At 37.9% G+C, this 27,885-nt stretch overlaps 1 protein-coding gene across 2 annotated transcripts; it reads right to left on the reverse strand.

Moving 5' to 3' along the window:
• On the reverse strand, positions 1–26,805 carry LOC130718869 (pre-mRNA-processing protein 40A). 2 transcript variants are annotated; one of them, XM_057569497.1, is made up of 29 exons: positions 26,626–26,805; positions 25,441–25,498; positions 24,115–24,450; positions 23,825–24,010; positions 10,441–10,508; positions 10,207–10,276; positions 9,310–9,362; positions 9,126–9,183; positions 8,697–9,034; positions 8,527–8,590; positions 7,829–7,927; positions 7,674–7,742; positions 7,504–7,581; positions 7,247–7,333; positions 7,132–7,166; positions 6,644–6,749; positions 4,499–4,579; positions 4,320–4,412; positions 4,200–4,253; positions 4,001–4,117; positions 3,819–3,917; positions 3,332–3,379; positions 3,146–3,238; positions 2,415–2,522; positions 2,272–2,336; positions 2,067–2,169; positions 850–1,152; positions 618–746; positions 1–455 (listed from the first exon to the last, which is right to left on the reverse strand). In XM_057569497.1, exons 2-29 carry the CDS (start codon positions 25,471–25,473, stop codon positions 432–434), a joined length of 2,997 nt encoding a protein of 998 aa, XP_057425480.1. In that variant the 5' UTR covers positions 25,474–25,498; positions 26,626–26,805; the 3' UTR covers positions 1–431. The 2 variants fall into 2 exon arrangements, with proteins under 2 accessions (XP_057425480.1, XP_057425479.1); XM_057569496.1 differs by having other exon boundaries at positions 1–458.
• Between the last annotated feature and the right edge of the window lie 1,080 nt (positions 26,806–27,885).

The raw sequence follows: 27,885 nt of genomic DNA on the forward strand, positions 1-27,885 counted from the left end.
ATATATAAAATTTCTTACTCAAATCTTTACTATTTCCCCCCATGTCAAAGAGATCTAAGCACATAATCTGCAAGCGTTGAGCACATAAATGAAAGTTTATGATACAATTTTGCAACTATTCTTTCAAAGCACTCCTCTCCTCATATAAGTTGAACACGAAAATTAATAAAAACTAAAACAAAAATCAAAAGATTTCTTTTTACATTTGATGATCCAAAAATTCACAGGTGTGTCTTAATGAGTAAGTAACAAGAAGTTATTGGACAATGAAAGTCAATGTTCTCTCAAAAACTACTAAACCTCTCCATCATCGCCGAGCTCCACATCTTCAAGCTCCTCAAGTCCTCCAATTCTCCTGGAACCATTCCAGTGCTCCCTCTTGTGTCTTTTATGTCGGCTTTCATTGTCTGATTTAGGAGAGTTCTCGCAAGCTATTCTTTCAAAGCACTCTTCTCCTGCTATAAGTTGAACATGAAAATTAATAAAAACTAAAACGAGAATCAAAAGATTTCCTTTTACATTTGATGATCCAAAAATTCACAAGTGTGTCTTAATGAGTAAGTAACAAGAAGTTATTGGACAATGAAAGTCAATGTTCTCCCAAAAAAATACTATACCTCTGCATCATCGCCGAGCTCCCCATCTTCAAGCTCCTCAAGTCCTCCAGTTCTCCTGGAACCATCCCAATGCTCCCTCTTGTGTCTTTTATGTCGGCTTTCATTGTCTGATTCAGGAGAGTTCGCATGCTACAAGAATACAGTTCCATATATTTCAGAAGCCTAATTCTAATCTAATGAGTAAAAAACTATGGGTCTCAATGAATAAAGATGCAGAAATATCTATCTATACCTTCCTCGACTTTTTGCGATCATTGCCATGCCTTCGTGATTTTCTAGACTCTTCTTTCTCGTCCTTCTCAGAATCGACATCCTCTATACTGCTTTGACGCCTTCTCCGATGTTTCCTTTCCTTATCCTTTTCTTTTTTCTTCTCTTTGTAACCATGGCTGTCTGTTATGTCTTCATTATCACTATCTGTTTCATCCTTCCTGATTGGTTCCTTAGACTTTTCTTTCTCACGTTCTCTATCCTTCTCTTTTTTTTCCTTCTCCTTCCGTTTCTCTTTCTCTTCCCTTTCTTTTTCCTTTTTGACCTGTAGACAATTATTTATAAACTAAAATGATGACACCAGATAAGGTAAACCAAAATGCAGGACAAATATTCAAAGGTCATGAACGTGCACAACCTGCATATCAACGCATTTCCCCCAACTGAATTAAATTTGTCAGTCTTATAGAAATAGAATAATAAAGTGAAAGGAAAAGAGAATCTTAGCACATAGAATATAATATTTGGATGTAAGAGCTCATGAAAAGGCAGTATTGCAATTTGCAAATAAGACCTCAACTAAACATAATAAAAAGGATTCCCTAATTTGGTTAGCTGTGCATATAAATTACATTAGATTATGCTTAAGTGTTGTATTTCAATCCCTAAAATTAAGGGATTCAGGTTTATATCATTGCAAATATAAATTCAAATGCTGAGAGCTTGATCCCTCTGTTTCTCAAGGTGGTATTGGAGCTCATGTTTATAAGGCCTATGATAGTTCTGATTTCTTCCATTCACTTTCATGTCTCATTTCCAGCAGTCGTCAGTCATTTTCTGACCACCTCCACCGCTACTGGAAAATTTTCCAGTTTCTCAGCTGAAAATCACCAGTCAAACTCGTCATGAGCCTTTCTACACGCACCCCAAGTTTCATCTTCACCCAGAAAGGCATGCGCTCCCATGCACTTTCTTCCAAGCGCTCATTTTTCACTTACCAGCAGCTTTAGCTATATCTTATAGCAATTAGCCTAGGATATTTGGAACAAAGATCGAACTCCAAAACACTTCGTCATAGAGGTTCTAATACCATATCATCAACTAACTATCCTAAAAGCTTACGTTGTTGGGTTAAGACTAATAAATGGGTCTATATTATATTTATAGTTCTAACATTGACCATATCAAACATGTATAGCTGTTATGAAACCAAAAGCTTAGACAAATAAAATTATGCACCTTTTCCTCTTCACGCTTCCGTTCCTTCTCTTTAGCTTTCTCCTTTAAGTATGTAATGTATTCCTCAAAAATTTCTCTACTATAGCTCTCATCACCAATTGATCTGTAAGGAAGTACAAATCAAAGGATAAAAATTCCTTCCATCATGGACACACCTTACATGGTACAACTTCTCTAGGAACAAAAGATAAAATAACGAATATACCTGTACTCTTGTGTTTCCTCAAAAAGTGGTTTGCAATCCTCCCATTTTGAAGTAATTGTAATCTCCTACAAAAAGAAAATATGATTCTTAATAGCAACTTATTTAGCCAAACTAATGTTAACATGTGTAGCGTCTCAGTTTACCTTGAATGTATATAGCAGGTTAGTGAAGTCATCAGCAAGGCGTTGGCGCTTCTTGGCTTCTTTCTCCTCTTTCTCCTTAGCTCTCTCCAACAACTCTTCAAATAAAAGCTTCAAAAGAAAAACAAATTATCAAATTCTGATAATCCATGTTGCAAAGGATAAAATAAAATGTTAAATTGGTCGACTGGCTAAAAACCTATGAATAGAGTTTTTTTCTTGCCCATGCAATTTCATGTTATTGAAGTTAATCAATGACATCATAAGAAGACACATACAACAATTGATGTAATGAGTTGAAACTAAAAACTCACCATAACTATTGATATCTATTTCATAATAGATTTAACTTTATATAGGTAACATAGTAAAAAAAAACTGAATAGAATAATATCCAAAAAGACGGAAGATGAGTTGCAGCTAATGCAATTATTCTTTTTTTTAGCTATTTATATACAGAGTGTGTGTGTGTGTGTGTGTGTGTGTGTGATTAAGAAAGGACAGCTTTCAATTTTTTTGTGGCTGTGAAATTAAATTAGTGGTGTGAAAACAAATAGTAATAATTTGTTGTCTTTCCTTGTAATGAAATAACTGTCAAGAAAATGAGAGTTACTGACATTGAGCTCTCACATCAGTAATTTCAATAACTACTCTAAAATTATATAGGTTTATACTCTATGAGCAAGAAATGAAATCAAAATGGCAGGTTACATGTTACAACCAAAATAGACTACCTTCAAATTGATCTCAGATATTCTTTGGCAAGCAGCTTCTTCTAATACAGCAAGCTTAAAGTCCTCAAATACTGATGTAGTTACCACAGTGACCTATTTGAATGGGACAGGAGGCTAGAGTAAGCAGAGTTTATCATCAACCATAAGCTACATACAAAATACAGGGAAGAACTTTTTTAAGCCCACCTTGCCCGACTTAATGATATCTTTTATGAGTATCTTGTCTTCATGATACTGTGAACAACAAAAATCATGTTAAGAATAGAAATCAGCAATGTTTTAGTTTATAATACTTTATCTCCACATCACTCATAAGGAAAAGGATCAGATCACCTATAAGAAATTAAAATATAAGAGCAATCTTATTTCCATGAACTCAATTCAAATAACAACAGACTTCAAATACAAATGGACAGAATTTACATTATTTCTCGTCTTATACAAATCCTCAGTGGTAAACAACTAAACATGTAGGACGCCATCAAAACAGGATTCACTCTAAAGAGGAAAATTTGGTTGATGAAAGGTTCCGTCGGATAACAGAAAATCACCAGCATACCGGTATAGACCACAATAATATCAGTTTAGTTTCCAACAGAAATAAACATCTATAACTATAACAGACTCCTCAGCAGTAGTTAAAAGAAATTACTTGACACAGAAATTTAATCACCTGTTTTTCAAGATCTTCAGCAACATCCTCAAATAAATCTTTTGGAGTAGAACCAGACGTATTTGATGCAACAGCTTGATATTGAGGTAAATCCCTTACCTACAAGATAGAGAATGAAAGAAAATAATTTATTTTTCTACATCCTTCCAGCTTTCATAATGACCAATAGAAAGTTTTATTACCTTCAAGCAATATTCTCGCCATTGAGTTCTACCAGTAAGGACTCCAGCAGCAACATGTTCTTCCAGCAACTTGCGAAAGGCATCACGATTTTTCCTTTCACCTCGACGGACTCGATCCTATATCATAGTCATAAAAATGTATACATAAACTAGAAAATGGAACTGAAACACAACAACTAATCATACACCCAGATTCTACCTTATGTATTCTTTTTTGTTCCTCTTCTTCTTTCTCCAAGTCACGAATATAGTCCTACAAAGCAAATATCAGCACGATGCTCCATCATTATCTTACATGACCAACTAAAAGAAACTATACCTGGTAAACAAGCAAGCGGTCAAGTTTTTCAAGTCGCAGGTATCTATCATCATCCTCTAACCGATCTTGGATTTTTCGCCATTGACTGTTCACCTAAAATGAAATGAAAATAAGAAAAGGGTTCAAAAAAAATCATCAATTACAACAAAAATACACTTTTTTGGTTTAAAAATTCATACCTTCACATAATCACAGGACTCCAGAAATTTCCTATATTCAGCTATATTCCGCCGTTGTTCCTCTGCGGCCTTTTCCTTTTCCTAAAGTTTACATAGAGAGGATAACAGTCAGAATGGGTTTGGAATTAAATTTGACACATGTCTAATTGCAAAGATTCGTAGTCCAAATCTAAAAAGCAACAGGAATTAGAATAAACATATTAGTTGAAGGTGGAGCCATTGATTATGGTTTTTGCAACACATCAAGTTAGAATCAAGAGAAAACCGTTTGAAACTTTTGCAATATGACGTAAATAGAGTAAATAAGGAGTAAATATATTTTGAATCTCAACGCAACGGTAAGGTTACTGCAATGTAACTATGCGATCACAGGCACGAGCTGTGGAATCAGCCTCTTGCAAAAATGCAAGGTAAGGCTGCCTACATTATTATGGAATCAGCCCCGGCCCCGCCCTGGGCCTTGCGCATAGCGGGGGCTTTATAGCACATGGTTTACCCTTTCATCTTTATTTCCACAATTAGGATAGATAGATTATTTTAACCTTACTTTATTTTAGGAGATTGTTATCCCTAAACTTATGGGATTACTCTGTCTCTCTCTCTCTCTCACTATATATATATATATATATATATATATATATATGAGGAGGGATCTATTGACTCCAGGAGTAACTTAAAAAAGTGACTCCAAATCATAGCCATTGGTTTTATTAAAAAACAATGGTTGAGATTACTCCTAAAAATATGTCACATGACACTCTACCTCATTTCATAATTCTTTGCAAGCACTTGACTCCCAGTTCGTCTTCTTTCAAAAAAGAAAAAAAGACTCCCGGTTCCTGAAACACATACCACCATCAGGCATCAGATCCGTAGTTCTCCTCCCCCTTTTCCTCTTTCTTTGCCGTAGCTACTGGGTACAACAATCACCTCCATCTTTCTAAGAGAAACGATGAAATCCAGAGACCAAACGGCCACTACAAAAATATCATATTCTGATGGTACACGGGTAGCATGTACAGCAATCGATCACCTTTTATTCATTTGCCTCCATAATCGTCCACAATGAATTGGATTTCTATGTATTAAATTGTGGTTCAAAATTTTGCTGATACTGATTTGTAAATCTTGAACAAGAAAAGGTTTAAACTTGAATCTTACAAATTCTTGCACCTTCTCTAATACACAGGTCATTATACGAGATCTGAAGACCAAAATTAATTCTCTTAAAATTGCGACGGGGGAGACCTTCAACGGATGTTTGGTGCTTGCGAAGATGAACCAGGAAACGGCGGAGAAGAGTGTTTGCTAAAAAAAGAGAAATAGGTAGAATCACGTGAGATTTTAAATATTAATCTCAACCATTGTTTTATAATAAAATTAATGGCTATGATTTGGAGTCAATATATCCCTCCTCTATATATATATATATATATATATATATATATATATATATTGTACTCTGTTACATAGTATAGTGAATCAGAATATTTCATTCAAGTTGGTACCAGAACAATCTGATCTCCCTCTGGATTCCTAGTTTTAGTTTAGGGTTCTAGCTGTTGTAGGCTGGCCCATATACTTTCCAGTTAGTTCTTCGGAAACAACCACCAGGGCCGGCGCGGCCACTACCGTGGTCACCCCTACCTCATCGTTCAAGAGCCGCCAATCTCACAACCACTGCGACCAGCCACTAACCACCACCATAAATATACTGTACTCTATTTCATTGTATAATCAAACAGAATATTTCATTCAACTGAAACACATTTGCTTTAAAAAAAAAATGGTGTCTGAACAAGATGAAAAAAAGAGAATCAAACTGGAATACTATTTGAATAAGTATTTCAATAAATACTTCACTTGAGCCAGTGATATATTTTAACTCATTCCGTTGATTATATTAATATACTCTAGATACAACAAACCAAAATTCAAACGCTACTGTGCCACTATATTGGCCATTCAACCGCTGCCACCCACCAAATAAAAATAAGATTCCTTCCAAGGTCGATAAGTATGTAAAGAATATCCAAAAATCATTCAAGAAAAGGTTAATGCAGCCTCCTTACAGACAAGAACTAGACTAAAATGATATGACATGCTCACAAAGGTTCATGTGAAAGCGAAAAGTAACATAATCACCTTTCTCTCTAGTTCCACCAAGTAGCTTTCAAATAAATCTTCACGATCTCTTGGTCTTTCAACAGCATTGAATCGTTCATCATTTTCAAACATAATTATAGCTTTGCTGATTACAATAAAGGATTAATTAGATATTTCAAGATGGATTATGTTAGGTATAATAATAGTCAACAGAATAATAACAGAATGAGAATTCGTAAAGAAGTCTATTGTTAGTTAGTGGATTAATAAATAAGACATGCTGCCTATAAGTAGAAAGACAGGGTGAGTTGGAGAATGGGTCAGGAGTTTCAGTCAGGAAAGGGCTTAGAAAAATCCAGGACTTCTCAAGTGTTCTGGCCTTCTGGGATATCTTGTATCCAGTAGGGTTCATTCTATTTTCTTAAATAAATCATTCCTTCTTTGTGAATTCAGAACCTGTTGTATCAGATTATCTCAGCCTAAACAGACCAACTAAACACAAATTAATCAAACAAATAAGAACATACCTCCATCTTGTAGATGATGTAAGTTCCTTGCAATCCTGAAAAGAGAATGTGCATAGAGTTAATCAGTAATGTAAATCCATAAATTAATCAGGGGGTCTGTTTATATGTAACATACTTCCAACATCTTTGTGAATTCTTCGCGGGCTCTTTTCTGCTTCATGCGCCTCTCTTCAGCCTCTAGCTTCTTCCTTTGGCCCAAATACTGAATGGAAGATAAAATTGTTACATCAGAAAACCAGATAGCATCATTGTAACATATATAGAAATTTATATGCCATTACATTGCATTACTGAAATAGTTGATTTGATGCAAACTAAACCAACCGCCTCAAGGTAGTACATGCAATGTGTCATGGGAAGCCTGTTTCTTACCTCATTAAAAGCTTGCTTTCGCTCACCAAGTGTTTTTAGAGCATTATATCTTTTGTCATTGATAATTTCTCTCATTGCCTGAATCACAATTCAAAGTAATAATAATAATAATAATAACAATTAGCATTTGAAACACAGAAGAATGGAAAAAGGGAAGGTACACCATCTACCTGTTCCCATGTCCAATCTGACTGAACATTCACAGATTCCAGAAACGCTTTAAATGCATTTTTTGCTTCCTACAAAAGATGATGAGAAAGAAGGCTATGATAATTTTCCAAGTTTTTTAATCGAGGAGATTATACATAAAATAAAGAATTATTACCTGCTTATTTGCATATACCAAGGTTTCATCATCATTAGTTTTCTCCTCAGGTGGAGTTATATTAACTTTTCCAACAACAGGTAATCCTCTTTTGGCTTCCTGCAAGAGTTGCAACAAGAATTAAATACTGGGTCTCAATATTAACTGGAAAACATATGAAAAGAGACTGTCTTTCAGGAGTTCTCCCTCAATTAGATAGGGTTTCATTATTGTGACCTGGTTTATCTATGTTTATAAACAGCAGTTTGCACAAACTTGCCCACAAAAATAATCTTGGTGTCACTTAAACACTGCGTGAATACAAGAATTTTTATTTGCAGTTTAGCCTACTTCTTTCTTGTCCAATACAGGGAAAAATTTATAGTCCTCCAGTGGACCGGGAACCATTCACTCCTTTCATTCAAGTCATGACACCTACCTATGTATAGTAAATTATACTGCTATTTAAATTTTTTTAAATTTAAAATCATAAAAAACTGTAACTTCTCCACCAGTTTTATAAAGAGGGAGCAATTCACTACTACTAGAGGACCAAAATATTTCTCCTAATTCAGGTATCCTCCACGAGAGGCAAACTGAGAACATCAACATCCCGGTGGGGCTCTCTTTTCCATATAGAAGACTCAAACCCAAGACCTTATTTAAGGAGATCAATTAGAAGTTCAACAATTCTTAAAAATAAAAAGAAAGAAAATTACCTCAACATCTTGAAGAGAAGCTCCATTAACAGAACCAAGATCTTGAGATGCTTGATTTTCAATACTGCACATTGAAATTTTAAATACATAAGTCAACATTGAAAGCTACAAATACAAGAGAGGGAAAAATCAAAAGAAAAAAATGAATATGGAGAAGACATTGTTTTTACATGGATGGCATTTTAGAATCAAGCAACTTTGCAGCTACTTCTGAGCTTCCTGCAACTGTTGTAGGCACAGTGCTCATAGTTGCCACATTGCTTGGTTCAACTCCTGTTGGGTTTGAAGTAACTATGGATCCAGAAACCAACAGCTGCTGATCAGTGGCTGCAATTGGTGTGACTGGAGATGGGCTTAAAGCAAGCCCACTAGATGTCAGAGAAGTGTTGGAGCTAGCTGCATTTGTGGCTGCTGATGTTGCAGCAGTGGAAACAACAGTATTGGATGTATCACTTGTTTCTGACTGCATTCCCTGGTTCATTTCTCTATGTGCCTGCTCGCGAGCCAACTAATGGAAATTTTGCAATTTGGGTAAGTAACTGAAATGCCATGAAGCGAAAAATGGAAAACAATCACGAACATAATCCTTAACTACAAACCTTGAGTTCCTCTGGTATTGACCACGTTGATTGCTGAGTAACCTTGTTGTAATAATACCTGCAAGAAGTCACAACCAAAACAGAGGTTATTTATTACAAATTATTGACACCTGAAGGGAACAGCACAAAGTTGCAGTATATAGATGTCGTAAATAAATTTGTACAATAATAAGACAAAACGCACTTTCTTCCGTCTGAAGAAGTAAATTCTTTCCAGACAGTTGATGCATCAGCCCTCTGTCACATTCAGCAGAATTAGTGCAATTTGAAAGTGCTAAAAGTAAAACCACCCAAGAAAGATTATCATGCCAAGGTAATATTAATTAACCACAGGCTGCTACAAGAAATAGGTATGCATTAAACAGATACAGAAAAGATAACAATACCTTGAATAGTTTAATTATTATTATTGCAAAACTAACAGGAGTCACAAGTACAGTAAAATGAAACAGAATTTATACTGCCTTTCATAAAATGTAATCACAAACCCCATTCAGCGCAGAAGGAAAAAAAGGTTCAAAGACATGGAGATAGGAAAAGAAAGCAAGAAGATAAACATATATAGATGCACAAACACACAACTTGCGTAGGGAAAGCAAAGAAACTTACAAAGGAGACAATTGACATCACACACACACACACCCCATAAAGATTACCCTACAAAAACGTTGAAGGAAGGGATGGGAAAAGCGCAGTAAACCATCAACTAATGGTATGCACAACCACATTTATACACCAATTTCGGGTTTAAGTAAATTAAAAAAGATTGTAAACAGCAAACTATTGCCTGCCTTGAGAAAGTGCTACCCCAGCCTTCACAGTGACCGTATAGAGCAGTTGTTAAAATTTCTTCTGACTTGCCATGACATCTACAAATCAGTGGAAGCATATGCACATAAAAGGATATTCGGATCATAAACCTTTATGATCATTGAAAACATTGTAGAAATTGTCAACATCCATATTAGATACCAGATTGATTGACCACATAAGCATGTCCAATAGAAAATAAGAATGTCATTTTTTTCAAATAAGAATGTCATTCAAATTGAAGCTACAGCAAGAAACAATCAACACCCACCTCAATAGGTGACATCAATTCCAAAGGTTTCTCCCAACTAGACTGTCTTGTCCTCTTGTTGTAATAATATCTGGTTAAATTAAGAAAGAACAAATACTTCTCATTATGATTCAAAATGGTGCAAAGAACCGCAAAACCACTATATAATCAGATCATCAAAAGAAATAGTTAGAACAAATTGTATAAGATATTTATGATTGCTAGCAAAGCAATATAAAATATATTAACCAATACCTTCTTCCATCAGCAGAAGTATGTTCTTGCCAATCAGAAGCGGACGACTGGTTCGTAGCAGGAGTTGCCTAAAATTTGTAGAACAAAAACCAATAACTATAAGTTCATATAAATCAGAATTCATAATATAACAAGAGAATATATGATCACCATAGGAAAAATGTAATTCATTAAATCACAATGTATTATTAATAAAAAAAACTTTGACCTTTTAAGATTCTTTAGTTGCTCTGTCCAGGAATCTGCCTTAAACAATGTCATTAAATATGGTGAAAGACACCTATTCTTTTTACAATAACATTCCACCCTATCTGACGACTTTCCAATATGAGATGGAAATGGGATCGGATGAAGGGGGAAAATCGTAGTTTCATATAATCCTGTGAGCATGCATGCGACAACAGTACAATCAAGGTTGTCAAAATCATGTATGCACTCTGTTTTAGGGTGGGGTTGCTAGAGCACTCTTAAAATTTTAAATTTAGTGATCTTTCACAAGTTGGCCCCCACAAGCTAATTGCTTGAGTTGGGCGACCTGCAGCTGTGACATAAAAGCCAAAACCAAAGTGAATGGTTTTTCTTACATTATTTGACCCTGTCGTCCTCTCTCATTGAATCAATTTTACTCAATCTCAATATTCACCCTCAATCAATGTTCACCGCTGTCTCTCACACCAGTGGCCCAAGCCTTTGTTCTTTGTCATTCTCTATAGAGACTTCACATGCATAAGTGGTTCTCATTCTCTATAGTCTATACCAGATAGCTCATGAGTAACCCAATGTTTTGTTGTTCTATTTTGCTCTCTACCCCGAGTTCTCCATTCCTTTCTTTTGAGGCTTGAACTTCTTCTTAACTTGCTTTGGAGAGGTTCTTAGTTGTATGTTATGGTTCCAGAGCTATGACTTCTATTGCTATTATGAATGCTATTAAATTTAAGTAATATTTAGCATTTTCTAGTATTTATATGTAAATAGTATTATTTATATAAAATATCAGCGTAGCAGCCATCCTGCTATGCGCTATACCGCTATAGAAGTTGTGGGGCTGGCCGCTATCCGGGATTGACTACTATTCTTTTTCTATGCTCAGTCCGGATGTGGAAAAAATTGGAAGATAAAAAAAATAGATGGAAAGAAAAAGAGCATATTTTATCTATTGTTTGGGTTGAGAGAAAGGAAACTAAAATGTTCTCTCTAATTATTTGTTTGGTTGCATGAAAAAACGAAAGAAATGAATAATTAATGTAATGTTTTTTCAACCGTGTTATCAATCCCGGATAGTGGCGCGTAGCGGCCAACCCCAAAAATGCTACAGCGGTATAGCACGAATTTTTAATACAGTTTATATAATTTAGTAATATACATAATGCATATATAAATGCCCAAAATGATAAAAATTCTTAGAATTTATGGCACTCATGATTAACAATAAAAAGTCATAGGTGACTTAAGCAAAACATACAAGTACCCAAAAAAAGTCAAGTTAACCAAGAAGTATAAGCCTCTAATGCATAAAATAAACTGCCTAAAAACCATAGTTATCGATCGCGAGCGATAGCAGCGCTATAGCTCCGTCGCGTCACGTAGCGAACCCCTGCCGCAACGGGATCGCAGCCGCGAAATCCCGCTATTCGCAGCCAATAGCGGCCTTCCCTTGTATGGGATTTCATTTTTGAGGGTAATCCGCGATAGACTACCTTGCTAAAAACATGAAAATTCAAATGAAAGTACCATAAACAGGAAACATCTATCATCCTCTTCTAGATCCAAGTCTTCCTCTACCACTTTCACTACTATCACAACTCTATCACTTCCTTCTCAAACTAGAGCTTTTTCAATATGTTTCTGAAGCAAAACCCCTGAAACACCCCCAAAAATGCCCTAACATTAATTTTCGAGGGCACTTTTGGACTTTTTATCAGTTCCACCAAATAGCTCTGCTATGGCCGCTCTTTTCTCCGCAATAGCGGCCGCAACAGCCGCTACACTGAACTGCACCGCTACGCTACAACTAGGAGCGGCTAGGGGCCGCTACAGAGCTATAGCGCACTATTGACAACCCTCACCGATGATAAAAAAAAGAACCAAGTTGACCCCACACTCAATGAAAGACAGATTGGCAAAATCAGAGAGGGTAAAATTATTCTTCGGATCATGTTCTCTCTCCATTTGAGGAAAGAAAACTTTGATGTGGGCCTATCAATATTTTCCTTCCTCCCTGTTTTCTCTCCACAACTGATTGAAAAGAAATGGAATATTACTCTTATTTGCTCTCCACCCAGCTTCCCTCCCCAATTTTTTACCCATACAAACATAAGGCTAGTGTTTTAACTTAATGGGCAGTCAATAATTTATGTGTTTGTATTATGAGTTGCTAAATTGTACCTTTGGCAAAAGTTGTGATCAGTGAGTTGTGTTGAAAGTCAAATGCAATTAATTAGCACACTAATTAGAATAATTAGAGTCTGATTTGTACAGCTAATTAGGACTTTTATGTTAATGTTATTAGCATTCATAGAGAGAATATTTTCCCTGATTTTTAGGCTAGAACAGTGCCCAGGTCTTTAGTCATTTGTATTCTATAAATACTGCTCATGTATCATTTTACCTATCAATATAATATCATACATTTTCCGCATGGTATCAGAGCGCGATCTGAACCATCCCTAACCTAGCACCGTCAAGCCATGGGAGACCAAAAATCTGATGAGTCACTCAAGGCGGAGGCTGGATCATTTCCGACCAGCTCACACGACGGGCTTACTCACCTTATCACTGGTCATAAGTTGAATGGCCAGAACTATAACCAATGGGTAAGGTCAGTCACGATCTTCCTCCAAGGAAAAGGAAGAGAAGGCTACATCACAGGAGATTCCAAGTGTCCTGAGAAAGGGGACACCAATCTTCAAAAATGGCAACTTGAGAACAGCCAAGTGATGACATGGCTGCTCAACACCATGACAAATGAAATTGGTGAAAATTTCATGTTCTATGACACTGCAAAAGATATATGGGATGCAGTGAAGGAGACGTACTCAGATGTCGACAATACATCTGCTGTGTTTGAGATAAAAAGCATACTCCATGACCTTCGACAGGGAGAATCCTCAGTTACTGAGTATTTTAACATACTCAACAGACATTGGCAGCAACTGGACATATATGAAGAAGTTAAATGGTGATGTACGGAGGATCAGAAGAAATACAAGGACCTGGTCGGAAAAGAGAGAATTTACAAGTTCCTATTGGGACTAAACAAGGATCTTGATGAGGTTCGTGGAAGGATCCTTGGAACTAAGCCACTTCCAAAAATTCGGGAAGCTTTCTCAGAAGTAAGAAGGGAAGAAAGCAGGAGGAAACTCATGCTAGGGACATCCATCTCAGCCCCATCCACTGAAAGCTCTGCAATGGCAGCAAGAGGAAACCAACCTCAGCCACCAACAAAGAAAACTCGCCCCTGGTGCGATCAATGCAAGAGGCCAGGCCACACCAAGGAGAATTGTTGGAGTATATATGGAAAACCTCCAGAAGCCAAACAATTCAAAAGCAAGGAAGGCAGAGGAAACACTGTGGTTCACCACCAAAACTCTGAGGTAATATCTAATTCATCACCATTCAGCAAAGAACAAATGGAGACTCTTCAAAAACTCCTTCAGCAGACCATGTTAACTGCAGGAAAAAGTGGTACTGCTGCAGTGGCTCAAAAAGGTAATTTCTTATATGCCTTAAACACTAGCAAAGGAAAAATAGAGTCATGGATCATTGACTCAGGAGCTTCAGATCACATGACTGGAGACTTAACTTTGTTTAGTAGTTATTCTCCTTGTCCCTATAACTACACTGTTCGAATAGCTGATGGAACACATTCTAAGGTCATGGGTAAAGGATCAGTTATTATCTCCCCACATATTACACTTGAATCAGTTTTATATGTGCCCAAACTTGATTGTAACTTGTTGTCCATTAGCAAGATTACAAGAGATTTGAAATGTGTTGCTAAATTCTCTGATAACCTGTGTGAATTTCAGATTTTGGAGTTGGGGAAGACGATTGACAATGCTAAAGAGTGTGCTGGACTCTACCTCCTCAAAGTTGAAAAATCAGAAGAATTGAAAACCCATTCTTATGCAGTAGCAACAGTTCCAAGTAGTGAAAATGATGTAATGTTGTGGCACTACAGATTAGGCCACCCAAATTTCATGTACTTGGAAAAGATTTTTCCCTCATTATTCAATAAAAACCAGAAGAATTTTCAGTGTGAAACTTGTCAATTGTCTAAGCATACTCGCAGCCATTACCCACCACAACCATATAAACCATCTCAACCTTTCTCATTAATCCATAGTGATGTATGGGGACCTTCACGGGTTCACAACATTACTGGCTCAAGATGGTTTGTCACCTTCATTGACGATCACACACGGGTCACTTGGGTGTTTCTAATGAAGGAAAAATCAGAAGTTGGGAAGATTTTTGAAGTATTTCATAACATGGTGCAAACACAATTTCAAAGCAAGATTCAGATACTTAGAACTGACAATGGTCGTGAGTATTACAATCTTGCTCTAACTTCCTACCTTCAAAAGGTTGGAATTGTTCATCAAAGTTCTTGTGTAGACACCCCCCAACAAAATGGAGTTGCGGAAAGGAAGAATAGACACCTTCTGGAAGTGACTAGATCAATCATGTCGGCTACTAATGTTCCAAAACAATTTTGGGGAGAAGCTGTCCTTTCGGCCACATATCTCATAAACCGAATGCCTTCCCGTATCCTTGACTTTAAGACCCCATTATCCACACTTCAAACCACCTTTCCAGCCAGCAAAATCCTTTCTTCCATTCCATTAAAAGTCTTTGGATGTTCAGCCTTTGTCCACAACCTCAACCCCCACCGTAGCAAACTGGACCCAAGGTCTATCAAGTGCATTTTTCTTGGTTATTCTCCCCACCAAAAAGGATATAGGTGCTACTCTCCCATAACTAAAAAATTCTACCACACTATGGATGTAACTTTCTTTGAGAATCAAGCCTATTATACCAAAGTTGGCATTCAGGGGGAGCAATCATACAGGTATCCAACTGAAACTTTGGAATACCAATCTTTGGGACTTGAACAAACTGAACCTGCACAAACCTTACCAACCCAAGCCTCCTCTCAACCAGCTGAAACAACACCTAAGCCAATTGAAAGGACAGCAGAAGTTGTAGCAGAAACTGAAAATGATGGAGTTGAAGTTTTAACTTCATCCCAACAGAATCAAGACCCAAAAGTACAAGGAGGAAACTTGAAGACTTATGAAAGGAAAAGGAGGAAGGAAGTAGAGTCGAGCACAACTCCAACGCAGAACCATGAGTCCAACCAGGCCCTAGAAAATGAAGTCCCTACGGGTAATGTTGTTCCTAATTCTGTTCCTGTTAACATGAATGCACCTGACACTGATATTCCTATTGCCATGAGAAAAGGGGTGAGAACTTGTACTCAACACCCTATTGAGAGATATGTTTCATATGGAAAGTTATCACAAAAATACAGGTCATTTGTAGCTGCTGTTGACAACATAGAAATTCCCAGAAACATTCAAGAAGCTCTGCAGAAACCTGAATGGGCAGCAGCTGTAACAGAAGAAGTTCAAGCACTGGTAAAAAATGGGACTTGGGAAATCACCACTATACCAGAAGGAAAGAGGCCAGTGGGATGCAAGTGGATATTTTCAGTCAAATACAATGCTGATGGAAGTATAAACAGGTACAAAGCCCGGTTGGTTGCAAAAGGATTTACACAATCATATGGAGTGGATTATGAAGAGACATTTGCACCTGTGGCAAAACTCAATTCTGTTCGAGTCCTGTTATCTTTGGCAGCAAATCTAGATTGGCCTCTTCACCAACTAGATATAAAGAATGCCTTTCTAAATGGTGAGTTAGAAGAAGAGGTGTATATGCAAATACCTCCAGGACTTGAATCACCCAACACTTCAAACATGGTATGCAGACTCCGTAAATCACTATATGGCCTAAAACAATCACCAAGAGCATGGTTTGACAGACTAACAAGGGTTGTCAAAGAAGATGGTTTTGTTCAATGCCAAACAGACCATACTATGTTTGCTAAGCACTCTATGGATGGGAAGATAGCCTTATTCATTGTCTATGTTGACGATATCGTTATTACAGGAGACGATTATGACCAAATCAAACATCTAAAGAGTCTTTTAGCAAACGAATTTGAGGTCAAGGATTTGGGCCAGCTCAAGTACTTTCTAGGGATGGAAATTGCTCGGACAAAGAATGGCATTTATGTATCTCAGAGGAAGTACACTCTGGATTTACTTAAAGAAACAGGGATGCTCGGATGCAAAGCAGCTAATACCCCCATAGAGCCGGTCAAAAGAAGTGAAGAGGAAAGTATACCAGCTGATAAAGATAGATATCAAAGTCTGGTTGGAAAATTAATTTATCTAACTCACACCAGGCCAGATATTGGCTTTGCTGTAAGCTTGGCTAGTCGCTACATGTCAAACCCAACTGAGACTCACATGAAGACTGTGAACAGAATCCTCCAATACCTAAAGGGATCACCTGGTCGAGGACTTTATTTTCAGAAGAACTCAAACAGAGGCATCGAAGTCTACACTGATTCAGATTGGGCAGGTTGCTTATCTGACAGGAAATCTACCACAGGCTATTGCACCTTTGTATGGGGAAATATGGTAACTTGGAGAAGTAAGAAACAATCTGTAGTAGCTAGGAGTAGTGCAGAAGCTGAATTCAGAGCTATGGCACAAGGTATTTGTGAAGGAATTTGGCTCAAACGAATGCTGGATGTGTTGAAAACTGTAAATGAGAAAACTGATTAACATTGATTTGTAAAAGCTACAGATTCAAGAGATTACATCAGTATTTATAGAAGAGCACTTAGCTTGTTGATCAAGCTAACAATCCTAACTGATTCTGTTATGACAGCTGTTATGACAGCTCAGCATAACTAACTATCTAACTGATTCTGTTATGACAGCTGTTATGACAGCTCAGCATAACTAACTATGACAGCTAACACTAACTAACCCTATAACTGACTGCATACACAGTCAGCAAGCTAACTAACAGTAGCTTCTCTTACACGTTACATAGTGTACTCTAATAGACCCCCTCAAACTCAAGGTGGTGAGGAAAAGATTTTCTCAGCCACATGGAGTTTGGAACGAAGAAGCTCAAACCGGGTTGGAGAAAGAGCCTTGGTAAAAATATCTGCAAGCTGGTCTTCAGAAGGAATATGGTGAACAAAGAGAGAGCCATTCAGCACCTTTTCCCTGACAAAAAAGATATCAAGCTCCATATGCTTTGTTCTGGTGTGCAGAACAGGGTTGTGTGTTAAAGCCACAGCCCCCATGTTGTCACAGAAAACTCTAGGAGAAGAAAAGGGGACCTTGAGCTCTTGCAACAAAGATTGTATCCAAAGTAACTCAGCAGAAGTATTGGCCAGGCTCCTGTATTCAGCCTCAGTACTGGACCTAGCAACTAAGGTTTGCTTTTTGGAACTCCAAGACACCAAGTTAGGACCAAAAAACACACAAGATCCTGAGGTGGACCTTCTGTCATCAGGGTCAGAACCCCAATCAGCATCACAAAATGCAACAAGAGGAACTGTAGAGGACAAGGAACAAGGATTGAGGTGAAGACCATGATGAATAGTACCCTTAAGATACCTTAAAATACGTTTGACAGCCTTCCAATGATCTTCTAAGGGCTGGCTAAGAAACTGGCAAACTTTATTCACAGCAAAACTGATTTCTGGCCTTGTGAGAGTAGCATACTGCAGGGCACCAACAATGGACCTGTACAAGGTTGGATCTGCAAAATAATCAGACCCATACTTGCTCAACTTGGCACCACCAATCATAGGAGTAGAAATACCCTTTGCTTCCCCCATTTCAGCTCTTTCAAGTAAATCATGTATGTACTTGGTTTGAGTTAAAAGCAAGGACCTATCTTTCAAGTGATGAACCTGAACTCCAAGAAAATAATCAAGCTGACCCAGTTGCTTCAGAGAAAATTCAGAGTCAAGATTCTGCACTACTTGCTGTACCAAAGGCAGAGAATTGCCAGTAATGATGATATCATCCACATAAACAAGAATGTATATGACTGAACCTTTTATGTAAAAAGTAAACAAGGATGGATCACACTTGCTAGGTGTGAACCCATACTTAACTAAGGCTGACTTTAACCTTTCAAACCATGCTCTAGGGGCCTGTTTGAGGCCATAGAGAGCTTTGTGTAGCTTGCACACAAGTGTAGTATCTGAATTCTGAAAACCAGTAGGTTGAGTCATATAAACCTCCTCTTGGAGAGCTCCATTAAGAAAGGCATTATTCACATCTAATTGGTGAATATGCCACTGCTTGGTGATGGCCAAAGTGAGAATAAGTCTGATTGTAATAGGTTTGACCACTGGTGAAAATGTTTCTGAATAGTCAAAGCCTTTAACTTGATGATATCCTTTGGCAACAAGCCTAGCTTTATACCTATTAATGGTTCCATCTGCATTCTCTTTAATTCTAAATACCCATTTGCATCCAATAGGCTTCCTATCCTTAGGAAGAGGGACTAAAGTCCAGGTACCATTAGCCATCAAAGCATCATATTCTGCCTGCATTGCAGTTTGCCATTTGGGATCCTTAAGAGCCTGTTTGGTAGTTGTTGGTTCTGCCTGAGTAAGAAGCAAGGTGGGGAACAATCTAGGCATGACAATGCCAGACTTGGCCCTTGTCTGCATAGGGTGAACATTCCCAACTGGTTGAGGAACAGAACCAGCAGAAGAAGATGTAGATGACTGATGTCCTTGGGCTGCTGAACCAGAAGAAGCTGAGGGCAAGGGAGAATGCATGGGCTGCTGCTGGACAGAAGAAACACTGTCTGCATTGTGCTCAGGAGAAGGTGCAGAAATAGCAGCAGCAGTATTAGGTTGCTGAATGTGTGCAGCAGCAGGTATGAGAGGAATAACAGAAGACAATCCTTGTCCAGAAGTTGCACTCTCATTAGGATTAAACAGTGCATGATAGGGGTATGTAAACTCATCAAAAATGACATCCTTGGAGATGTATATCTTGCCTTCATTGTCCATGCACTTGTAACCCTGATGTGTAGAAGAGTATCCAATAAACACACAAAGCTTGGATCTCAAAGACAACTTGGAGTGAGTATAAGGTCTGAGATGTGGATAACAAGCACAGCCAAAGACCTTGAGAAGCTTATAATCAGGTTGCACCTTGAAGAGCTTAAAGTAAGGACTAACATTGCCCAAAACTGAGGTAGGCAATCTGTTGATGAGAAACACAGCTGCAAGGAAAGCATGATCCCAAAACTGATATGGCAAATGAGCATGTGCTAGCAAGGAAAGACCTGTTTCAATTATATGGCGATGCTTGCGCTCTACACTACCATTTTGATGATGTGTGTAGGGACAAGTAAGCCTATGAACAATCCCTAACTTAGTGAAATAGGGTGTTAAAGGCTTAAATTCTGTTCCATTATCAGTTTGAACTGATTTAAGTTTTAAACTGAATTTTAACTCAACCATGGCTTGAAACTGAAGGAAAACAGAACATGTATCAGACTTCTTCTTAATGGGAAAAATCCAAGTAAAGCGAGAATAGGCATCAACACAAGTAAGAAAGTATGAAAATCCACAAGAGGACTCAATGGAAGCTGGTCCCCATAAATCAGCAAACACAAGTTCCAAAGGAGAATGATAAACAGTACTAGAAGAATGAGAAGGTAGTCTATGTGATTTAGAGAGACAACAAGCTGAACAAACTGTAAATTTTGCTCTATTAGGTACTGGAATATTACAACTATTGAGAGCTGAATGCAAAGCCTCATGATGAGGATGTCCTAGTCTAGAATGCCATAAACCATAAGAGGTTGGGCATACAATAGTAGATGATTTATTACTAGAACTAGGAATAGTAGAACTAGGGAAAACAGCTGACAAGGCAGAAACTGAATCTGAAACAGCAACTGGAGGCAAGGAACTTGGAACTTGAACAGAAGATCTCTTGGAAAGAGAAGGAGTGTGCATGCCTTCAAAGACATACAAGCCATCTGGACCAACATGACCTTTAAGAAGAACCCTAGATGTGACCTGACATTTCACAACACAAAAAGAGGAGTGAAACTCAAAGTAAACATTATTATCTCTTGCAAATTTACTCACACTAACCAGATTTTTGGTTATATCAGGAACTAAAAGCAGATTTTTGAGAGTGAGTGTGGTGTTAGTATGATAGGGAGAGGGAAAGGAAGCAGATCCTATAGAGAGGATTGGCAAACCTTGTCCATTCCCCATGAAGATGTGATCATTACCAGCAAGAGAAACACTATCTGAGACAACTGATGCATCATTAGTCACATGGTGAGTTGCACCAGAATCAGGGAACCAAGTGCTCAGATTTGCTGAGGCAGAAGAGCCTCCTGCTTGTGATGAACCTGTGATCATAGCTTGAGGTGGTCTTGCATTGTAATTTCCAGGTCTGTGCCCTACACTTGTGAACTGAGAAGAGGATGAATTATTCCAAGGTGTACCAGCAAAAGGATGAAAACCAAACTGCTGAGGACCAAAAGGAAATCCTGGAAAAGAGAAACCAGGTCCAGAGTATTGTTGTTGTCCAAACTGAGTTGGATTTCCAAATTGAGGAGAACCACAGTAAGGAGAGAAACCAAACTGAGGCATAGGAACCATAGGGAAATTAGGAAATTGCATTCCATAGCCTGAGTTCATGCCAGACATGCCAATAGAAGGAGTGGAAGATGCACGATGATAGCAGATACTGGCATCATGACCATACTTCTTGCAGATCTGACATTGCACACTGCGATTGTTGCCTCTGCCTCCGCCACGTCCATTGTAGCCACCGCGAGAGTTGTTGCCTCCGCCACGTCCATTATAACCACCACGACCACGCGAATCAGAGAAACCACTGCGCTCATCACCGCGCTCATCAAAGGAGCGCTCCTCATAGGAAGAATCGACGGAACTGGAAGCATAATTTGCCTCAGAAGGCACCGGCGACGGCGCCGACGATGGAGGTTGCGTCGCTGGCGGCGGCGAAGCCTGCGTCAGCAGCGCCGATGGAGGATTCGCAGTAACCTGACGAGATCGAGCGCGATCTAGCCGCACTTCATGCGCGATAATCATTGCTTCGATCTGCGAGATTGAACTCGGTGTTTCACGATTATAGACAATCGTTTGGAGATGACTGTAATCCTCTGGCAAACCATCAAAAATTGCTTCCAATTGTTCACGATAGGAGATTGGATCTCCAATAGTGATCAACGCATTAACGATCGACTTGATACGTTTGAGATACTCGGAACACGACTTCGATCCCTTGGAGATGGATCGAATTTCAGATCGCAATTGCGTTGACTGTGCGAGAGAGTGTGCTTGGAAGAAATCGAGCACTGCCTCCCACACTTGCCACGACTGAGAACAGTTCACCACCGTAGGAAGCACCGATGGCGAAAGAGACGAGAGTAACCACGTGAACAGAGCAGAGTCTTGCTGCTCCCAGATTTGATATGCAGGATTCTCCACTGCATTCACACGATCTTCTTCACTGAGAAATCGTGGTGGAATCTCAGGACGAGCAAGATAACTCTGCAATCGATGCGTACGAACGATCCCTTCCACATGCTGCTTCCATGAAAGGAAATTCGTATCATCAAGCTTCAGTGAAAGCTTGTGAACAAGAGTTGAGGAACTCAACTGTGGTTGAGCCACTGCAACTGGAACGGGAATCGGAATCTCAGGAGCTTCTTCAGCCATGGTGAAGAAAATGAAGAAGAAAAATTTGAGAAGAGAGACCTCAAGGATCGTACCCTGCTCTTGATACCATGTTGAAAACTGTAAATGAGAAAACTGATTAACATTGATTTGTAAAAGCTACAGATTCAAGAGATTACATCAGTATTTATAGAAGAGCACTTAGCTTGTTGATCAAGCTAACAATCCTAACTGATTCTGTTATGACAGCTGTTATGACAGCTCAGCATAACTAACTATCTAACTGATTCTGTTATGACAGCTGTTATGACAGCTCAGCATAACTAACTATGACAGCTAACACTAACTAACCCTATAACTGACTGCATACACAGTCAGCAAGCTAACTAACAGTAGCTTCTCTTACACGTTACATAGTGTACTCTAATAGGATGAGATCAGAATTCCTACCAATTACACCATGAGAATACTGTGTGACAACAAGGCTGCTATAAGCATTGCTAAGAATCCAGTTCACCATGATAGGACAAAGCATGTGGAGATTGATAGGCATTTCATTAAGGAGAAAATTGATCAAGAGATTATACGTGTTGATCACATTCCATCATGCAAGCAAACAGCAGACATAATGACTAAAGCTCTTCCAAGGAACATATATGAAAATATCAGATCCAATCTGGGTATGATAGATATCTTCCACCCAGATTGAGGGGGAGTGTTGAAAGTCAAATGCAATTAATTAGCACACTAATTAGAATAATTAGAGTCTGATTTGTACAGCTAATTAGGACTTTTATGTTAATGTTATTAGCATTCATAGAGAGAATATTTTCCCTGATTTTTAGGCTAGAATAGTGCCCAGGTCTTTAGTCATTTGTATTCTATAAATACTGCTCATGTATCATTTTACCTATCAATATAATATCATACATTTTCCGCAAGTTGTATGAGGCCTTGTGCATTTCTGATTTGGGTTTAATTTAATGTTAATTTTGACTTATAGGTTAAATTTCCTTGTCTATGTTATCTTAAATGCATAATTGTTTAATACAATTCAGTGTTTTACGTATGACCTTACAACCACACAATTAATGAGTTCCCTCTCACTCCCAATCCTAGACAGGATCTTGATTTTGAAATTTTGTTTACTACTAATTTGAACAATCAAAACTCCAGAGAAATTAAATATGGATCAAATTGGCAGATTAGTTTAACTTCCATACAATCAAGCAACATACAGAAGCAGTGAACAGAAAAAAAATATTCATAACCCCCCCCCCCCTATAAATTCAGTCAGATAAACAAGAACACATTCACATGGGAAAAAATCATATATCACTATGACACGAGTATCACCATCTTGGTCATTTTATTGAAATGAATCAATGACACATTATGATACAAGAAACCAACAAAATAAAAAAACCATAAAAAAAGGAATTTCAACATCTAAAACTATCACTTAATAGGATTTCTAAACAAGTTTGTTTGTATATTAAGAGTTTGTATAAACAAAAGCGGTTCAGGTAGAAACTTCTAAAGAATGAAAGCAACAATAGCAACGTGTATTAAAGAATCAAAGTACACACACAAACTTACTGCATCAGTTGATGTAGTACCAGATGGTTGCACTCCAGCAGGCTGCACTGACGTAACAGCAGCAGCACTCTGAGACACTGAAGGCAGCCAAGGTTGTCCTGCAGGAGGTGCATGCGTATGAGGCGGATGCTGGTATTGGACCAATGCATTAGCATTATTTTGCTGCTGACCATAAGATGGTGTGAACTGAAAAAATGTAAAATGATGTAAGTTTGTTAAACATACTACATGATTCAAAGAGAAACCATATATGACAACAGGAAAGGTCCAAAATATAAGGTAACACATACAGTGTATGAAGAATGAGTAGGTGCTCCTGAAACAGGCAAGCCAGGCATATGATTGCTTGGGTGAGGAACAGTTTGCTGTGAATGTGGTGGAAAAGATGTAAGCGGCCTGTTCTGGATATATGGCATGGGCATAGACTGTGATGAAGAAGCAGGATGACCAGGCTGAATTGGTCTTGGAGCCAACTGTTGCATTGGTTGAGAATATTGCAATTGCTGACCCTGTACGACGGGCATCCCAACATTTGAAGAAGCAATGGCATGTCCTGCATGTCCAAATTGTTGTGAAGTCATTTGAACAAATTGTTGGCCTTGCTGACCTTGAATGACTTGCCGAAACTGCAGATGAAGAGATATAAGAATGATTGCAAAATCTTCAAGGGCAAGAAATAGTAGTCAATAAGATAAACAGGAAAAAAAAACACAGTGCTTGTATAAATAAAGGGGAACCAAAGTTTGAGGACCCAAAACACAGACTGGAAGCCAAATAGGTAATCTAAAGGGGTGTGTGTGAGTGTGTGTGTGTGTGAGAGAGAGAGAGAGAGAATTGAAAAAGCATCATATACAAATCATTCTGTATAATTAGCAATTAATAATATATAATGCTAAGTATGAAAAAATGATCACGGTAATTGAGAGGGTATCTCGATATTGTCATTCAAAATATGTATCATATCATGAATTATATTACAGAAATTAACGTTCATAATCTGAGAACAAAAACAGAATGAATTGAATTAGCAGAAATTATTATGATGTCATCCACCTTGGGAAAAATGTACAACGTTTGGCAAACTGAGTGTATGCTTAGGTGAGCATTAGCAAAATTGATTTTGAATGACCTTAATTCCACAAAACTGAATTTGTTAAAGAGTGAGTTTGAAGTGAAGTGATTTATGTTTGGACGTTTTTATTCAAAAAGCAAGTATGTGATAAAACTTGGAACAAAATTTTCAACCAGATGCAAATGCTACATTTTATCACTATTAGTCAAAGCTGCTTTTGGGAGAAAACTTGATTTAGATAAAATGCAGCCAAGAAACTCATATTTTATAAAAATCTCATTTGGAGTGTTTGCAAATACATTTCAACAGTTGAAACGCAAACCCAAACATGCAGCAAACAGAACAGGGAAAACATTGACTCTCAGGAAAAAAAATGAAAATGTGCAGATTGACGAATAATAAGATACCCACTATGTTCTTCATATCAATATTTAAAGCTCTCATAATAAATAATTACACAATCAAAGCAATCAAGTTACTAAAAAACACAACATAAAATAGCATTACAAGATCCTTTGATAGTATTGAGAAAGAAATACATTACCTGCATACTGGGGGGTTGAGAATTATTGTCCATTTCACACAATTACACAAAATGATCCCTGGAAAGTGCGAACAAACGGGATTAGTCAACATAAAAAACAATAGCATCTTCATACAACAAATTAATTATAATCTACTTTTGTTGTATTGCAGACAAAATAAATATCGGCTGACGCTTAGTACAACAGAAATTATTTGCGGCTTGGCATTTGGTGGCACAATGGGTATATGAAACAATCCAATTGGGTAACACATCAGAGACTCCCGTGTTTTCCGTTAAAACCAAATACTTTATATGAGAAAATTGAAATACATTTTGTTCGTACTTTTTGTCCCTAATTTATCAATACCATATAGCATTCCTCTCTACACAGTTATGGCTACAATTGTTTAGACATTTGGACACTATTGCACACATTACAAGGTTCACTTGTGGCTGACTTTTTGAAGAGCTGAGAATGGATAAACAAACAGGCACTACAACTTTACACACTAATGTTATTGTAAACCACCACCACCACCACCACCACTTGATGTCAGAAATATATGTTGCACATGTTGGAATTTTTATTTTCAATATTCTTCCATTGTAATTTTTAACTCAACCTATGCTTGCGTAGCCAGTCCCTAGCCCGGACAAAGGAGGAGGGTTGTGTTAGGTCTCGGCAACCAACGTAAAACCCATCGCATCTTCAATATGGATCAAACACTCAGTGTTATCAAATAGCGGCTATAGCGGAACTACGCCGCTATAGCTTAGCGGATTTTTGACTAATCGCGACGCCACTATTGCCCACTATAGCGCACTATTCCCGCTATTCGCTGCTAAATAGAGGATTTTTGGCTCACCGCGATCGCGATTTGACAACACTGCAAACACTACAGATTTGCGCTAATGCTAGGTCGTTGCCCTGAAGCAACACGCTGTATGGCTCGAGTACAGTGTTCAATGAGCTAGAGCTGTTGCATCGATGCCCGGATGCAATGCTTTTAAGCGAGAGTTCTAAATCATCAGAGAAAACTGAATAGCTAGCTAACTCTATCCAGCAAAATACCATAACCCTAACCTGAATCTAAATCGTGGCAAATGTAAAAGAAAGCATAGAAATTGATCAAGATTCAGTGTGTATCAACAATTCACGAAACAACGAAGAAATTGGCGAAGGATTGGGGATGAAGAACTTACAGCTGTGAGCAGATGAGGGAGAAGAACTCAGCAAAGGTGAAAGCTTTTCGCCGAGACACAGAAATACAATTGCTTCGAATCGGAAGTCACATGGATGAAATGTGCGTGCTAGGGTTTAAGAGGGTTTGCAGCAGCACTTCACACTGAACGGGGAGAAAGAACAAGCAATTTGGGGAAGACAGGTTATTGTACTGAAACGCGATTATTAAAAAAAAATTAAAAAACTTTCATTTATATTTTTTTTATTAATGGACAAATTAGTTCGGAGTTTGATTTTTTTCCTTCAGGAAAAATGATGTTTAGTAATTGTAAAAATGACCGTCGCTAAACGTTATTTTTTCCTGGAGGGACTAAAATCAAATTCGTTTACAAACTTAATGATTAATTTGACCATTAGCTTTTTTTTACGGTGGTTATATTTGCGTCGGCTAACATGGATCAGGTCCATCATGGATCGGTTGTCCTACCGTGGTATTATTGTGGTCCTAAAATAAGTTGTTTTGTTCAAAAAAAAATTCAGCCTTTAGATATATTAATAAAATAATTTTAACGGTTCAAATTACATAACAACAAAATAAAATTAAATAACAATTAAAAAGTAAAAGTACAAAAATAACCATGTACTATTCCACACCCATCGCCTTCAAAGATGATGCCGCTACATGGTTACTGTCGGAAAACTCCATGGCTCTCGCATCGTCAGTACTCCTCCCTCACTCTGTTTGAACCCAAAACCAACTAAGCTTAGAACCTAACCAACACAACATCAACATTTTTCCACCATCGACCAAGACTGCTGCCACCACCATTTCCAATTCTAACGGTTAACCATGGTACTAGGAAAATCGCTACTCCAACGAACTTGGTCCCTTTTATTGGAGCCAAAAGTTCCTCACTTTGGCTTTCATTTAGACATGGCAGGAAAACCTAAACTCGCGGGGCCCAACCCGAACCCGACCCGAAATTGTGGGCGAAACCCGATTTCTTTGAGTTTGGGTTCGGGTTTGGGTTTCACCCAAATTTTAAAACATGTTTGGGTTTGGGTGTGGGATTGATTAAACCCACACCCCAACCCAAACTCAAACCCGAAGTCTTATGCATGTAATTATCAATCCTTATATATATATATATATATATATATACTATTACAGCTACTAAGTAGAGTTTTCTTTAAAGTTACTAAGTAGGCTTATGTTCATGAACTATATTTTCTCTTTTGTATTGGAATGATAATGAGATTTAATCAGCTTATGTTCATGT

This window comes from Lotus japonicus, chromosome 5, assembly GCF_012489685.1.
Source record: "Lotus japonicus ecotype B-129 chromosome 5, LjGifu_v1.2".
Classification (NCBI taxonomy): Eukaryota; Viridiplantae; Streptophyta; class Magnoliopsida; order Fabales; family Fabaceae; genus Lotus; species Lotus japonicus.